General features: G+C 44.8%; 1 protein-coding gene across 9 annotated transcripts; it reads right to left on the bottom strand.

Annotated features, from left to right (window-relative positions):
* Positions 1 to 349: 349 nt before the first annotated feature.
* LOC122185479 (lysosomal amino acid transporter 1 homolog) lies at positions 350 to 14,811 on the bottom strand. Of its 9 annotated transcripts, XM_042881313.1 has the most exons (12): positions 14,683 to 14,811; positions 14,409 to 14,483; positions 13,533 to 13,655; positions 13,390 to 13,408; positions 12,455 to 12,582; positions 11,268 to 11,612; positions 9,960 to 10,089; positions 9,114 to 9,204; positions 7,698 to 7,822; positions 6,748 to 6,843; positions 5,618 to 5,803; positions 350 to 1,019 (listed from the first exon to the last, which is right to left on the bottom strand). In XM_042881313.1, the coding sequence occupies exons 6-12, from the start codon at positions 11,447 to 11,449 to the stop codon at positions 918 to 920; spliced, it is 912 nt and encodes a 303-aa protein (XP_042737247.1). In that variant the 5' UTR covers positions 11,450 to 11,612; positions 12,455 to 12,582; positions 13,390 to 13,408; positions 13,533 to 13,655; positions 14,409 to 14,483; positions 14,683 to 14,811; the 3' UTR covers positions 350 to 917. The 9 variants fall into 9 exon arrangements, 8 of the variants coding, with proteins under 8 accessions (XP_042737247.1, XP_042737245.1, XP_042737251.1 ...); XM_042881311.1 differs by having other exon boundaries at positions 13,390 to 13,655; XM_042881317.1 differs by having other exon boundaries at positions 11,530 to 11,612; positions 13,390 to 13,655.
* Between the last annotated feature and the right edge of the window lie 1,624 nt (positions 14,812 to 16,435).

The raw sequence follows: 16,435 nt of genomic DNA, 5'->3' as shown, positions 1-16,435 counted from the left end.
GAAAACCAACATCTGCAACGTATGACAACAAGCAGTAATTATGTTCCACAGAAGGCAAAGGCATTGGTATATAAAGTTTTAATTAAAACAACAAAATGCATAGTGACGCTCTGCAGTGTACATGGGGATCCAACTATCAGTTGGACCGTGATAGAACAAGGGGGAATGGCTTTAAACGGAGACAGGGGAGGTTTAGGTTGGATATCGGGAGGAAGTTTTTCAGCCAGAGGGTGGTGAGGCACTGTTACAGGTTGCCCAAGGAGGCTGTGGATGCCCCATCCCTGCAGGCATTCAAGGCCAGGCTGGATGTGGCTCTGGGCAGCCTGGGCTGCTGGCTGGTGATCTGCACACAGCGGGGGCTTGGAACTGGATGAGCACTGTGCTCCTTTTCAACCCAGGCCATGCTATGATTCTATGATCTCAAGAGCTCACACCACAATTCTGCTTTTACATCAGCAATGGATCCTCTGCACTGATGGTTCTTAATTAAAGGCCAATTTTCTTCCATGCAATGTGACCACACTGAGCAGTACAGAACTCCACGCTGAGTTCAAGGCTCAGGGCTAGTTTTAAAACAGCCGTATTACTGCTATCAAGATGTAGATTTTCATCTAAAAATTGTCACCTTGTCATATGCACGGCATCATCGTGTCAAACAAATACTCCCAAAGCACCCACTGCTGTGATTCCCATCACAGGGAGGAACAGTGAGAAAGGCAAGCATTCAGGAAAACAAAGACTTAATACAGTTCTGAAGCAACAGAATAAATATTTGCAAATGATGTGAAGATGAAAACGTTAAACAAGCAGTGACAAATTAATGACAAATACATGAATACCAAAAATAAGTGTGGTTGCAAAGCTCCTGCAGTCTGACCCATCCAAGTCCCCAGGCGTGAGGAGGGCTGAGCACAGCACTATGCATCCTCCTCACCCACAAGCAGTGGCTCCACTTCCAGTGCCACCAAGGCATGTGATCTCTCCTTGTGCTGACCATACAGAAGGAACTGCACAGTCACCTGTTATTTTGGGGTAAGGAAGTAATTAACCAGGATACAGAGGCAGCACTTGCTTCCAATCAAAGACGAAATAAGCTGTGCAGAAGAGCAGCCCTCCATTTAGTGCTGGCACAGACTCAGCGTACCAGAGTCCACAGAGGAAAGCTTAGAACTTATTCACATAGCGTGGAGTATTACTCATTTATCTAATCCTAACTGTAGAAGGTTCTACATTAGCAGATAAACTTCTCCATATCTTTCTTAATTCTCATTTTCAATGCTGTATGGCAAAAAGTTCAGTCATTTTATCAATACTAAAAACAGGAAGATACAGGGGAAAAAAAATTAAAAAAAAAAATCAAAATTCCAGAACCCCTTGGTTCTGTGGTTCAAATACAAGTGAAGACATCCTTTAATATCTCTTGTTTGCATGGGTTCTAAGTATGAGACTAATTAGAAGTGGAAGAGGAGCAATGTCCCCCATTGCCCTGTGCTCCTACAGCAAGGTGGGCAGGGAACCCCACTTCTGGATGATGGGAAGGAGGGGAAGCTGGTAAGACCTTCTTAGCAGCAGATCAGCAGGGCCTGATCAGAAAACAAGATGCTCGTTGTGCCCAAGGAGGCTGTGGATGCCCCATCCCTGCAGGCATTCAAGGCCAGGCTGGATGTGGCTCTGGGCAGCCTGGGCTGCTGGTTGGTGACCTGCACACAGCAGGGGGTTGGAACTGGATGAGCACTGTGCTCCTGTGCAACCCAGGTCCTTCTGATTCTATGAGTCTCATTTCCCACAAAGTTCCACCTCATTTGGGATTTACAGGCACTGACAGCCTGACAACTCTAGGACTCAATATTTAATGCTGTTTTCAACACAGAATTGTGCAATTAGACGTGTTTATTTCTATTGTAAAACAGACCACTGGAAATGCTACTAATCTACAAAGAATTAACAAGCATGTACTTGGTCTTTTTCTTGATAGCTCCAGCTCTGAAACAACACTGCTGGCTTTCAGCAACCCTACCTTTAGATAAATGGGTATGTGCACCTGGAAAGGACAGCAGGTCTCACTCCTTTTGCCAGATAGTTAAGCACCAACGTTGACACAAAACCCTTTGTTTTCTAATAGAGACACCATTTGTGAGATAAAGATAGAACACAAAGCTACCCAGCTATGTCTTTCCATAAGCGTTGGTGTTTTGTTTTTTAAAGGGAAATTATCTTCAGAGAGGCCTGGAAAGAGGGGAAGTTGTCTACATCACAGGCAAAGCCCTAGTAATCGTCCTACTTTTTCCAAAGCTTTCCTGCATCCCACCTCTCTGGCCCCCCAGCTAAAGATTAGACAGGATTTCCTTCATAGACAGCAGATCAGCACTCTTTTTAAGTCTTTCTGAAGTTATTATTTGGGGAATCATCTTCTTAAGCTTAGCAAATTAGCTTTATAACATATATAGCTGCTGCTTACACTTCCTGCTTCTTTCTTTTTCTTTTCTTCTTTCTTTCTTTTTGCAAGTAGGCCTTATTGTACTCACAGCACAGCATCTCCCCAAGTCTTAATAGCTGCATGGGTAAGAAAGGATGTGGTGAACAGGGGATCAAATTGCTGAAAACAGATGGTAGTCTGGGACAAGTCTGGACTGAAACACTATCACTGTTAGCCACCAAGCTGGCAACAGAGCTTTTAAGGAAGATAAGTTACAAACCAACCACGTGGAATTCACAAAAGAGTATTTCCAGAATCAGGCTTTTCTTTCTTAGCATATGCACTCATCTGCTCACGTTTTTAAAATAAATGCTGGATTTGTAAGACAGCTTAATATGGAAAAACAGTCACTGCTCAAGTCTTTGACTTCCTGGGGGAAACCATATGGGCTAAGCATGCAGACAGCACCAAGTGGAGGAGACAACCAAACGGACTCCTCAGAGCGATGGGGGCGATGGCCACTGGGCTACGGTGTCAAATCTGCACAAAACATAAAGACAACTGAATGACAACTCAAATAACCTAACTGCATTGAGACAAAACACACGAGTGCAGAGAAGTACGTTTGGCTGGGAAAGTCTTGCCGAGGTCGGACTTACATTCTATGCACTGTGTAATTAAATTACAAAGTGTGATGTTTTGTAGGAGCATACAATGGATTCCAAGTGGCTGCCCTGCAATTCACAAAAGGTGCAAGATAACAGTTTGTATACAGCAGCCTGGCTCTGGCTGAATATACTTGGGCTATTTAGTAACAACCTGGCTACACTTAATGAAAAGAAGTAGGTATGGAGGATTTGAACAGGGTTCTCTGACAATAGGATGCTGTCAAACAAACAAACAAACGCAAAAAACGTGGTAAAGGGCTTCACCTGAATCTAAGTACAAAGCAGAGTTGTTTCGTTCTGTTGGTAAAAGGAAGAAGGACGTAGGGTGAAAGAAGATACAGAAAAGGACCAAGTTTTCCAAAAACTTACACTAAATTCAGGTCCGCTGCTTTCAGCAGCAGGCAGCACTGAGTGCCAAAGGGCAGCCTGGTCTGGTGGTTGGTGACCCTGCACATAGCAGGGGGGTTGGAACTTGATGATCATTGTGGTCCTTTTCAAACCAGGCCATTCTGTGATTTTAGGATATGTTGGACTCAGTCCTTGCATACAAACAGACCATTAAGCACTCATGCACCTAAAGAGCTCTGATAAGGTCCAGCACAGACCCTAAGACAGGCACCCATGCACCCAGTGTCTCTTACAGACAAGGCACCCATTAATAAGCACACATTTACACCCTGGGCTTTGTGGCCTCTTGAGAAACTCCAATCAACTTCCAGTACAAAGCAGCAGTTGGAAGGAGACAATCACTGGAACAGGAAATCACGTCCGATTTATAATTCAAATTCCCCCTGTTACGAAACTCCTTTTAAAATTATAAAAATAAAAAAAAAGAGGACAATTCATACTTCACAAACAATTGGACATTCGCATTATTCACTGAAAATAACTGGCTTATTGTGCAACTCAACGAATCTAAGTTGGGATACCGAGGAAAAAGGATGACCACGTTATCCTGTTAAGCAAGCTGACACAACCCAGTGTAATCCTGTGCTAACCAACACTGCTCCTGCTGCCATCAGGAGTCCATTTCTTCCTAAAAATAGTCAACCCTGGCCACGTCAGATGGAAGCAGAAGAACGAACACTGCAGCAGACACAGAGTAAGTGAACCCTTAATCCTCCCCTGGACCTTGAGAAATGAGGCCTTGCTCTCCACCTAATGAAACTCTGCACACTGTGAGAATAAACCCCACTAGAATTGGACAGTGTCAGGAACTACTTCTCAAAACAGAGACTGCCACACAAATGGTCAATTATGAAACACCTCTCTTGTAGAAATTACAACCTTTTCACTTAATCCCTCTGCTTCCCAAAAGCCAAGCATCCCTGGTCTTTCTTTTCTGGTCCAACACGACACAGCATTCTGTTGGAATTTTGATTTTCTCGTTTGGCAAGAGACAGTAACGAAGCTCTCTTCTTTAAAAAGCATTTACTTCCATACCTCAGGGAGTTCTCAAAGCTGGAGGTCTGCTCTTGTTTTCTCTTGATTACAAACACTTCATACATTTTGAACTAACACTACATACACGACCAGATTTCTATAAGCTCCTCAACCTGATTTGGAAGCATCTGCTTTCAATACAATCTGAACTGGAAGGCTATTAGCAAGATTGGATTCAGCCTCCAATCAAGACAGAACTGAGAAATGAATGTCATGTGCACACTGGCACTGCAGTTGCAGGCTGGGCTCAGAGATGGGGGAGGTTTGTGGCCCACATAAAAGTTTCTTTTCAGAGTACGTCACAGAAAAGCATCTCCAAATATGCACATCATGTACTGTAAGGGTTGTCCAGATCCAATTCTATTATTATTATTAATTTTTTTATTTTGGTAAATAAACACAGACAGTTTTGTGCTTCCATCTGGGGGTAGGGAGGGAGAAAAAGTAACTACCTCATGTATGGAACAAAAGGTCTGAGCACTCAGAGCAGCCACCTGGGCTAACAAGCAGCCCTGAACCCCTATTGTCTGTATTGTCTCTACAGAGAAAACTAAAAAAACATCTCAAAACAGGCTGCTAACCACCATTTAGTCACACAAGCATTGTGCTCCCACAATGCAAACGTTTTTACTGTTTGAACTGCCCACTTAAACCATTGTGGCTGTAGATGCAAGAAGCACAGATGGCTGTTCTGAATGACAGCATGAATTCAGAGTCCACCCAAAGGGTCAGCTGTCCATCATTAGGCTAATTGGAGTGGCTTATGAAATTACTTTAATCAGGAAAAACAACCTCAGCGCCTGGGAATCCTAACTTCTTGAACTGCTCCAAGTCAATCTGGTGAAGAACTTCCTTTGAGCATGGAACGGATTAACACAGCGTCCTTTAGCACCGCATGGTCTTGAAATTACTCTTCATTCTATCCCATTTCATACCTGGAGTTAACAGAGCTAAGAGCAAAGATGCTGAAAGACAGAACTTAACCTCTGCAATGCAGCTTTCCTGTATACATTTCATATGAACTTAATATCATCAGTAAACACAGACAAGTCCAACCTGACAAACTCGAGCTCTAACAGGAAAAGGATACAAAAACATCCAGGAACAAAACTCCAAAGCTCCCAAGGAGCCATGGAAGATGGTGTAAAAAGTAGAGGGCCCGGACAGATCCAGCAGCAGGCATCTTTAGGACAAGGCTGAGGCCATACGTGCAGTTTCCCAGCATGGCCAATGCAAACAGCAGGTAAGAGGTGCCTTCTGTTGACTTTCTCTGAAACTAAAGACAAGGAGGTTTATACAGAAAACATGTTTTAAGATGCATCATAGTAAACATTTCTATATAACTCTGGCACTTTCTATTATCACACACTGAAAGATTTTTTTCAGTCGTTCCTCTCCATCTTTTCCTGAGCCCTCACAGCTCAGTATTTTCAGTACACGCCACTGAAAGCAACTGAAATTGTTACAGCTCTTAGAAGCAGCTCTGCTTAATGTAGTTTTTATGTAGGTGCAAAGCAGCAAGGATAATCTGCTTCCAAATGATATTTAGTTCTTAGGCAATCTGCTTCTCTATCAGTGTGCACAGTAGAGCCCTTTGAAAAGGTTGTTGTACTCCAGCTGGAATGGAAAAGGTAAGGAAAGGGGAACGGGAATAAGCTTGGAAATGCACCAAACCTTCTTATAACCAACTAAAAGATCCATATGAATTTGATGATGTAAAACCTGCAGGATTTTTTCTTCTATAGCCTCTCATTTTTATTTTTTTTTTTTTTTTTTTAATATGGGCATGTTAAAAAAAGTCAGTGATGATATCTTTGAAGGGAAAAAAGAAGGGCTAAAGCTTTAAACTACTTTTCCTGTGATTTCAGTTTTTGATCCTGCAGTTGGTTTCTTACAGTAGAATCATTTAGGGAAAAAAAATAAGGGAGGCATCAGTTGCTCATGAGAACAATCACACAAAGCACATTTCTGCTTATGTATCTCCTAAATCCAGCTGTAAACCTTCCTCTTTCCTGCCCAATCAATACCCTTCTACTGATTAAAGACCATCATTTTCCTAAAATTCTCACCATCCTCTTTTGAAAGGGGAAAGAAAACCCTTCTTTGACGTTTCAGACTGTCACAAAAGCCAGGGAGGCTTTCACACTTCGAGGCCAAATCTCAAGCAACGCAGAGCATTTGGTAAAATATACAAGTGTGCTCAGCCAAAAACAGACTTACGTTTTTATACAGCTGAGGAAATCTACTTCCCAAGTAAAACACACAGGATATATAGCCACAAACGAAGCCTGACATTTCAATCATATCGAGAGAGTTCTGAAAAATAAAGGGACATATATTTTGGCAAGAATGTTCTCAAGCATTTCAGAGACTTAAACTGAGAGCCCGCCGGCTGTTTTTTTGGACAGAACTTTCAAAGCAGCTCAAGGCTGCTCTTCAAATGACCAAAAAAGGACGAGAAAGTGTTTCATCTTTATCTCACAACAATGCACAGTGCTGCGTCACGGCTGAGACCGAGATCAAAATCGGCACCAGGCTTCAGGACATAACACTCGTATCAATCCGGTTCTTCTGCTAAAAAAGCCTGGGCACAATAATTCAAGCCAAAACTGAAAACCCGTCGCCAGGGCCACTAAATTGTTAGTTTTCTCATTTTAGCTGTATTTGGAAAATAAGCTGCTTCCCTGCTGGGCAATGTTGCTGGATTACAATTATTTTACCGGCATTAACACGAAGGCCATCAAATTGCTAGAACAGCCTGTGAACTTTGCTGGTAAAGTGACAGCAGCAGCAGCAGGCACAATTGTAATTCCCCACTTGTTATTGATTGCACTTTTCACTACACAGTCTCTCCATGGATGCCTGCAGTACCCAACACAGGCAGAAAGACAACACGTGGACGTGTCATTTCACAAAGCAGCACATCCTAATAACCCAAGGGATAGAATGAGCCCGAAATACAGGGAGCTGCTATAAGAAGCTATTTTGCAGCTTATTTATTTTGGAATGTAGGGTACGTACTTAGAGATCCACACGGTGCCACATTTATGGCTTCTGAAGCATCGTTAAAAACATCACCCAGATTTCTTGAAAACTCAGAGCACACAATGTTTTCAAGACACCGAATTTGTCAGCTTCGTTTCTTGGAATGGAAGCAGGTAAGCACTTACAATACTTCTTTCCATTGCTGAGCTCTGGTCTTGCTTTCTGATAAACAGCTGGCAGGGTAAAACAACACACAGGGTTATGCACATCAAGATCCAGGTTATACAGAAATTCTTCAGCCTTCTGCTGCCTAGAATGATAAGAATGACAAGCAAATGAGCTGGAAAATAACACCTGCTGTTAAGGTTATTTTTCATCCACAATACAAACATGTAAACGTCTCACTTCAGCCTAAAGATTCCACCTCCTTGGGCTCTGTCCCCAGCCCTGCTCATCACACACTGTGTCTACTGAACCACTGCAGGAGCAGTGCAGGAGCATTCCTTTAACAGGCACTGCTCCTATGGTGACTGTCACCAGTGGAACAAACGGCTGTATGGCATCAGAAGCCTGCCCCATAGACCTGCAACCTGTATCACAGGGACAGGAATTACTACAGTGGTTTCACAGCCTGTGCTTGGATTGTGACCAACTCACAAAACGGACCAACTTGTCCATGGTCAGAGCTCTAAAACTGGGTATTGAGAGCTCTCTTGTATTGCTTTATTCACAAATACCATTCTTCCCTCCCCAGCTATGCAGAGTTGAGCTGAAGCAGGCAGGAGCAGTTATAATGCACAAAATCCCATGTTTGTTTACAAGAGCAGGCAGTAGGAAGGAGGCATCTTCAGCACTGCCCTATCCTCACGTTTATTATCAGTACCATATTGAAAGAATTGGATTTATCCTACTTAGTGTGCTGTGCAGGCATGTGCTTTCCTTCAGCTTTTTGTTACCCCCGCTACACCACGGGTTTCCTTTGCTTTTTTAAGACTGATGAGCTACTGGTTTTGATTGCATGCAACGTGCACAGAGCTTTCTGCCTTCTATTTCAATAGTCTTTTTGGTAGACTGAATATTACAACTACTGCCAGTGATTACAAAGCAACTCGAGTAATTTTGTTCCTCTTGAGTGCCTTTAAATTGTATGCATTGAAACAGAGCGCATGAAGATGTCAAGTTATCTGATGATGTAAGCAAATGAAGTCCTGTTTTAATCAGCACGGAAGAAACTAACTGAACCACACAAAAAATAACACTTAATTTCAACTTCTCTGTATATTTAGATCTCTGCAAGTAGACAGTAAAACCATGGAGCAAATCATAATATGGAACCAGGTTCTGGCTTCATTTCCTGCCTATATAAACTGGCTGTACTACATAGAAAGTATTGACAGATATTGAGTGGTTAAGAGGAGGGGAGAAAGGCAGAAGAAAAGAATTTTCACAAAAGGCTGAGAGAATTGGAAGAAATAGGCCTAACAACTCCAGCTGGAATCTGCGTACCCCATTTTTAGATAGGCTTTATTTAAACTCTGCAGAAAACATCAAGGTGAAGAACCTGCGTTAAGGAAAATGTTTTCACTGTTAAAAAGCCTCACCTTTCATCATCTTCCAATTCTTGAGCTTGCAATAGGCAAATTGTGAAATCAAAATGATATCCATGTTAACGTAGGAGATGGCAGTGATAGTCTGAAAGAGAAGATACATTTGCTTGTTCAGTACACATAGCACAAAATACCATCAGAACTAAGTTGTGCTTCTTAATAATAACGTGCACAACAAATAGAAAGCCTGTGCCAAAAGAAGGAAGAAAAGCATTCAGAGGAACAAGTTGGACAGCAGCAGATCGATGCAGCATAAAGTGTAAGAAAATGGAAGAGCTGAAAATAAGAGCAGCAGATAAGAAAGCTTCAGACACCAATGACCTATCACTGACAACTACAGCTTCCTCCAGAGAAGCCCTCCCTTCACTGAAGAAACCGTAATTTTGGATTTGTAAGGGATTAACAGCTTCTTTGAACTGGTGTTTCTGTTACTAAACACTTCTCCTAAAATCAAATACACAAAAGGAAATTTTAAGAGTAGTTGCAGCACGGTAGCTTAATCTATCAGAAGCTGAACAGCACAACTTGCATCCAGCTCTGTTTGCTCTGCAAACTTACTTTGAAAGAAAAATTTAACTGGGAGTTCCCCACTTCATCCCAGTAAGTCTCTTGTAATGCTGACTGCAGAAGCGAAATGGTTCCTGCCACACATGATGGTATCAAAGTAAACATCTGAGAAATTATGACCTTTTTTTCTTTATGGATAGTAGATCAGTGAGCAGAATGTAAAACTATTTTCTGCCGTGGTGCCTACTGGACTGTGTATTATCACAGCATCCTAGAGTTTAAAGAGACATTCTGAAAAGGATATATCAGAAAGTAGAAATATCAACAGATTACCTGAATTGGCAGTTGATTTGTTAAATAGCAGCCTATCAGATTTGTGACATCTCCAGCCATCCAACACAGCAGAAAGCCCAAAGACAGCGCTTGGTCCACCTTTCCATCCCGACAGGCAACGTGAATTTGACTGGCACAAATTCCAGAATTGGGACACACTGTTAGCCAAAAATGCCTCTGACAAGTTGTAACATACAATTTTCAAAGTCTGAGTAAGGAAAGAATAACAACAGAACTACAAGAGACCCATCAGAGCAACACCCACTGACACTCAGAAGGAGAACTCAGTGTCACCAGTGCTGACCGTGTCACATCTTCATTACTGCTTGTGTGAACTTCTGTGTGTGCTATGTGTGTGTCTTCTGCAGTGAAATATCAGTCTGGACACCAAAACTATGCCTTCATCGCTTCGCACTCATCAGCTGGAAATACCAGCCTTTGAAATCCTGAAACAGGAAACGCTTTTAACAGAAGGGCTAAGAACGAACAAAGCTTCTGTGAGAGCTGACAACAACACTTAAGCCTCGAAATTGAAGAACTGTTCTTCAAATTCACAATGGGAGCTATGAAGCAATCCCAAATTTCAGTCCATTAGACACGTCTTGATGAATCACACAGTGGCTAACGTGACACTCTGAATGTAAAGCCTCCTTTCAACTCATATTTCAAAAGCTCTACAGCTTACTGAGCGTGTTCTGATTTTGATTTCCATCAGCCTTTCATTAGTTCAGTAAATTATATTCCTGTTATGAGGACAATCCTATTTTGTTTTGGGCACTTTCACCTCCAAGCAGCATTTCTACTTTCCTTTTGCCATCTCCTACCTTCACACTGGAAATCCAAACCCAGTGCCAGTTCTCCCAACAGCAATTGGTTTTGCACTACCAAAGCAGTAACTCGTGTTCCTGACTTGGTCTTAGTCCAAATTTCACTGGCAGGACCCAGCTCAACAGCACTGGTGACATGGCGTGTGGTTTACATACACAGTGAGCCAGTCTCTGCAGCAAGCATGCTGTGTGCACACATCTCAGGGTGGAGAAGATAAGGGAGAAGAGGTGATTTATTCTCATTTTCTCTAAGTGGCAGAGATTAGTGTCAAGTCAGTACAACAGAACAGTACATCAAGCTCATTTGTCAACCACCAAATATTGTTCTAAACATGAACAACATGCTTCTCTGGCATAATACATCTGCATTATGCAGAGAAACATATCCAAGATAAACTTAAAAAAAGGCAGCTTGTGAAAAAGGCTTCAGGCAAGATTACTCGTGTTTCAATCTAAGGGCTGCCAAAGACTTGAAACTTACGGTAGTGCAGCAAACAGAAAGCAGACAATGGAAGTCAGTCCTACGACAACGCTGCAGTACTCCCATGCATTCTCCACACATTCTTCCAGAAGATGCCAAATCCACGGTGTGCCATTTATACACAGACTCCTATTCTCTACTGCAGAGATATTGAAAGCATATGCATGCAGCTGGGAAGCCATCACTTCTGGACTGAGGCTCAGTTTCAGAAGTTTATTTCTGCCTCCATTTTTACCCCATGCAAATCTGCAAATCCTTTTACCAAAGCTGAATATCTGCTGTGAAAACCCTCTGCATGCAGACGGATGCTTGAGATCACAGTTATTTCCAATCTCATAAACAAACCTGCCAAATTCAATGAAACAAATACAGCCAGTGTGAATATGATGTTAACCATAAGATGCTTGCTCTTATTTATTGCTTACAGAAAAGATGTTGGACTTCCAAGAAAGAAGAGATGCTTTGTGGTCCATCACATTCATTAATGCCTGACAACTATTTGCAACGCTCTGGATTTACACCACTGCACCACTTTAATCTGAGCTCACGTTAGGCAGAGATTGCCAGTTACGCTCAGGGCTCAGAAAACTGCTACAGGGTAAAGTAAACAAAAAACAAGATTTGTATTTATATCAAAACTCTGATTTCCATGTTTAGCATTATTCCAGTGAAGTAAGGATGCTCTCTTTAATGAACACTCCACCCTCTCCTTGCCCAAGGAGGCTGTGGATGCCCCATCCCTGCAGGCATTCAAGGCCAGGCTGGATGTGGCTCTGGGCAGCCTGGGCTGATGGTTGGTGACCTGCACACAGCAGGGGGTTGGAACTGATGAGCATTGTGCTCCTTTGCAACCCAGGCCATTCTAGGATTCTGTGATTCTATGATTCACACTTACAAAACACAAACGTAGTGTTGAGTTCCAGGTAATTCACTTCCAGCTAATGTTATGAAAAGGAAATCCCTTAATGCTCAGATTGCAGACAAGCTCTTATGCCTGCCTGCATCTAAGTAGCCCATCAGACCAGTTAGGGATCCCGTACCCTGCCAGACAGCTGATAATATTTAATACTTCAGAGGAAATTGGGAAAGTATTTACTATGTAAATATTCACAAAGTAAATAAAGGTAATCCCAGCCCGAACCCACCCCCAAAAAGTCCCCAAACAACAAGAAAATGAAAGGACTCACTTGGCTAGACAGTGAGAAATTGGCTTTTTTCCTTCTCTTTTCAGACTTCAGGTATCTGCAGCGCTCAGTGCTGGAACAAGTTTTCTGCAGAAGCTGGCTGCCTCTCAAGGGAACTATCATCATGAGACCTAAACCACACAGACAATAAAAACAAACACATTTTCATATGCTGAGAATTCACCTGTAGGAGATATTCAGCTCGTGCTGGTGAAGTCACTGGGCTTTGCAGTCATCTTTGCAAATAATTTTTAAAGTTCAAAATTATCTGTGAGCAGCATTGCAGGTAAGCTTCCCATTCTGGCACTTTGCAGCTGAACAGGGTGTCAGCATCCACTAAGAAGGCAGAAGCATCAGAGCACACATACTGCTGGGCAGGCCTTATGCCATGAACTGTCAACCATCTGTAAGCACTGAGACACAAACCACACGTTTTATTAGATACCACTGCACTTCAACTTCATCCCAAGTGTCCATTTCAATATATCCAAAATATAGGAGACCAAAAAAAAAAAAAAGAAAGAAAACCAAGGTTGAACGTGGTATTTAAAACTACACCTGAGTATCTTCATTCTAGTTTGATTAGTGCATACAAAAACTCAAAGAACATGGACTGTGGGCTAAGAAGAGCAATGTGGCAATTCGGGCTCAGTCACCTGAACTCCTGCTGCTCTCTGCTCCAAAACTCTACAGCTAGGATAGGAAACAGAACGCTTTGAGAGGCAGTGGGAGCTGGGACTCAGCCAGGCCACCACTGCTTCCCAGATGGGCACTCCTTGCATCTCCCTTTTTGGCCTTATTAACACTAACTGCTTTAATTTTGGCTGTTGTTCTTAAAACTTCAGTGTCCCAAAAAAGAGCACTATCACCCAAACAAAGAATCCAACCCCAGCTCAGAACAACTGGATGCTGTAAACCTCAATGTGTCTGACACAAACCTGAAGTCCTTCTCCACTGCTGGAAGGGAAAGGCAATGTGGTCAGTATTGTTGGCAGCTCCAGTTAGTTTACATCTGGACTAGGTGTGCCAGACCAAGAGACCCACATCATTTGGAACTGACACACTGCATATCTATGCTCACAGTGCAAAAGTAGCACGGTGTTTGAGCAGAACCAATGTGAATGGATCCTCCTTCACTTCAGTTCTTCCTCAACATTTAAACAAGACCGACCACCTCTCTTCTGTCGCATGAAATGCTTTCCGCCTGCAAACAGAATGAGATTGGTACAATGTTTCTCTCCTTTCAGTCGATGAGAAAGGAAAACAACACAAAAGGGTGAGTTACGTTTCTATAATAATTCTGGGCCTTAACAATCCCCTGCCTGCAACTTCACCCTAATACATAACGACTGGGAAGTGAAATCCCCCTCATTAAGCCCAGCCCCACAGCACCAAGAGGTCCAGCCATCCCTGGGGCCATGGCACAGCCAACTGCTGCAGGATCATAGGATCACAGAATGGCCTGGGCTGAAGAGGACAACAGTGTTCATCCAGCTCCAACCCCCTGCTGTGTGCAGGGTTACCAACCAGCAGTCCAGGCTGCCCAGAGCCACATCCAGCCTGGCCTTGAATGCCTGCAGGGATGGGGCATCCACAGCCTCCTTGGGCAACCTGTGCCAGTGCCTCACCACCCTCAGGACGTCACACTGTGAGCAGTGCTGCAGACTCTGGGACAGCCTGGAACTCGGAGGGATGCTCATTCATTTGTGTGCTACTCATAGAATGGGTTGGGTTGGAACCTTCAGGATCGTGCAGCTCCAACCCGCTGCTGCAGGCAGGGACGCCTCCCCCTGCCCCAGGTTACTCACAGCCCCATCCAGCATGGCCTGGCTGTTTAATTATTCCTGGGGGATAAGAGTTAGAACCAAGACGGAGCCCAGGGGGTATTTCCGAGCTCCTGGGAGCGCTCCCAGCCCGAAACCCTCCCGCCGCTCCCGGCTGCCAGCTGCTTTCCCACCTCGAACGCCTCCTCCCGAGGGCTGAGGACGGCCGGACCGCACCCAGCGCAGATCCCGAGAACGCTTCTCACTCACTGAAGAAAAGAAAACGAGAAGCAGATATCAAGAAGAGCCGTTCCAAAGAGGAAGCACCTCCCAGCGCATCCAGCGCAGCTCCGTCCGGGGAGAGGGGCGGCGGGGGGAGCGGAGCCGTGCGGAGGGGCTGCCCGGCCATGGCGGCTCCCGCTCGGCACCGAGGAGGGAAGCGAGCATGCGAACGCGGCACACACCGACCTGCCCTGAGCTGCTGCTGCTGCTGCTGCTGCTACCGCTGCTGCTCCGCCGGCCCGAACCCTGCGGGGAAAAAGGGATGGAAATCCCCGCACTGCACTCCACCGCCCCGCGCCCTTACGGAGCCGCCCGCACGCCCCGCCCTCAGCGCCGCAGCGGTGGGAGCGGAGCGCCCTCTGCAGGCGGCACGGGGCGACGATTTGTGGTTCAAGCTGGAAAGGACCTCCGCCACCCCCGAGTCCCGGCCAGGCGCCCTGCCCGCTGAGCGCGACCCTCTCGGAGCTGTCGCTCGAGAGCCGGGGGGTTGTTTGGGCTGTGCTCCTGTTTGTACAGCGGCGCGGTGCGCTGGGCTGAGCCCGTGTCGGAGCTCCTGGGCGTCTAAAAAGTGGGGGAAATCCGCATTGGAGCTGCGGAAGTGCCGGCTGCAGGCCTGGCAGCAGCGCCCGCTGCATGGCAGTAATCGTGGAATTGTAAGGGTTGGCGTGGACCTCTGGGGGTCATTCAGTCCACCAGATATGGCAGCAGAGTACAGCTGGAAGGGCCTGTATACCCCCCATTGAATTCCAAAATCTAGGCTTTTGGTGCCCAGGCTGTACATCCATTGGACTTCTGACACAGATTTCCAGCTCTCAGACCGTGCTGTTGAAAGCCCTGTGTGTAGATGTAAAAGTGAGATTAAATAAATAACGATGACATTCATAATCCTAATAGATATGGCACCCAAAAAAAGGCTCCATCAAGGGAAGAACAACTTTTTTTTGGCTGATATCCATGTCAGCCCTTCTACTCCAAAGAATCTGTACAGCTGTATTAACCAGTAATATCTTTGCAGTGCCCCCGGACCTGCTGGTGCTGCCAGCACTGCCTGTTCACTTCATTGGTAACAGCAATCAAGGATCCAAGAAAGGAAGCAATCTAATGAACAGTCCTGGGGTCTTTGTGGGATATGTACTTTCAAGCATGAATATTTTAAAGTATTTTGATAGGAAGGAATGTTGTATAATTTACTGAATTTTTAATACAATTTTACTTCTATTCTCATTGTTTCTGTAGTTACTGCTGTCTAGCTAATTAACACAGGGTTGGGAGGATGATTAAAGCAAAGCTCAGTGTCTGCATTGTGCTGGTTTAATTGCTGCTCAAACCATGGCTCCGTGTTGGCTTTGGCAGCTGAGCAGTGCTTGCCTGGCACTGAGGAAGTCCCATTTGTGTCCATGAGGCTCATCTGCTGCTGAGTGGTGAAGGCGTGCAGCTTTGTGCATGTCTGCAGCAGGACACGGGCTTGGGGAAGAGATGGATTCTGTTCCACGCCTCAAAAGCTTTTGGCTGAGATGCCCACATGGCATCGGTTATGACAGGATGGGATGGCCGGGGTCTTCTGTGCTTCACAGAATCATTAAGGCTGGAAAAGAGCTCTAAGGTCAGCAAGTCCAACCCAACCTCACCGTGCCCACTGACCACATCCCTCCTTTGTGCTCCTCAGCCCACAGCTGGCTCTGAAAGGGCACAGGGAGCAGCAGGGCTCAGGCCTGGTGCCACCCAGGGAAAGGCATTCTCCATGCAAGGAACCCACACAGCGTGTACCCCAAAAGCTGGGTGTGAGCCTGGGGCCGTGCAAGGGCAGCAAGTGCAGAGATCACACGGGTGGATGGAGAGGGTAAAATAACAACACTGTGAGAGGAGCACGGCGCTGGGAAAGGTTTGTGCCAAGGTCCTGAGAGCACTAGCAGGCCTCGAGGGACCTGAGCAGTGAAAA

Source organism: Lagopus leucura, unplaced genomic scaffold (assembly GCF_019238085.1).
Source record: "Lagopus leucura isolate 7727_CA_CO unplaced genomic scaffold, USGS_WTPT01 Super-Scaffold_100029, whole genome shotgun sequence".
In the NCBI taxonomy this organism is placed as follows: Eukaryota; Metazoa; Chordata; class Aves; order Galliformes; family Phasianidae; genus Lagopus; species Lagopus leucura.
Note: the sequence above shows the minus strand (reverse complement) of the source record. Positions and strands in the feature narration are given on the sequence as shown.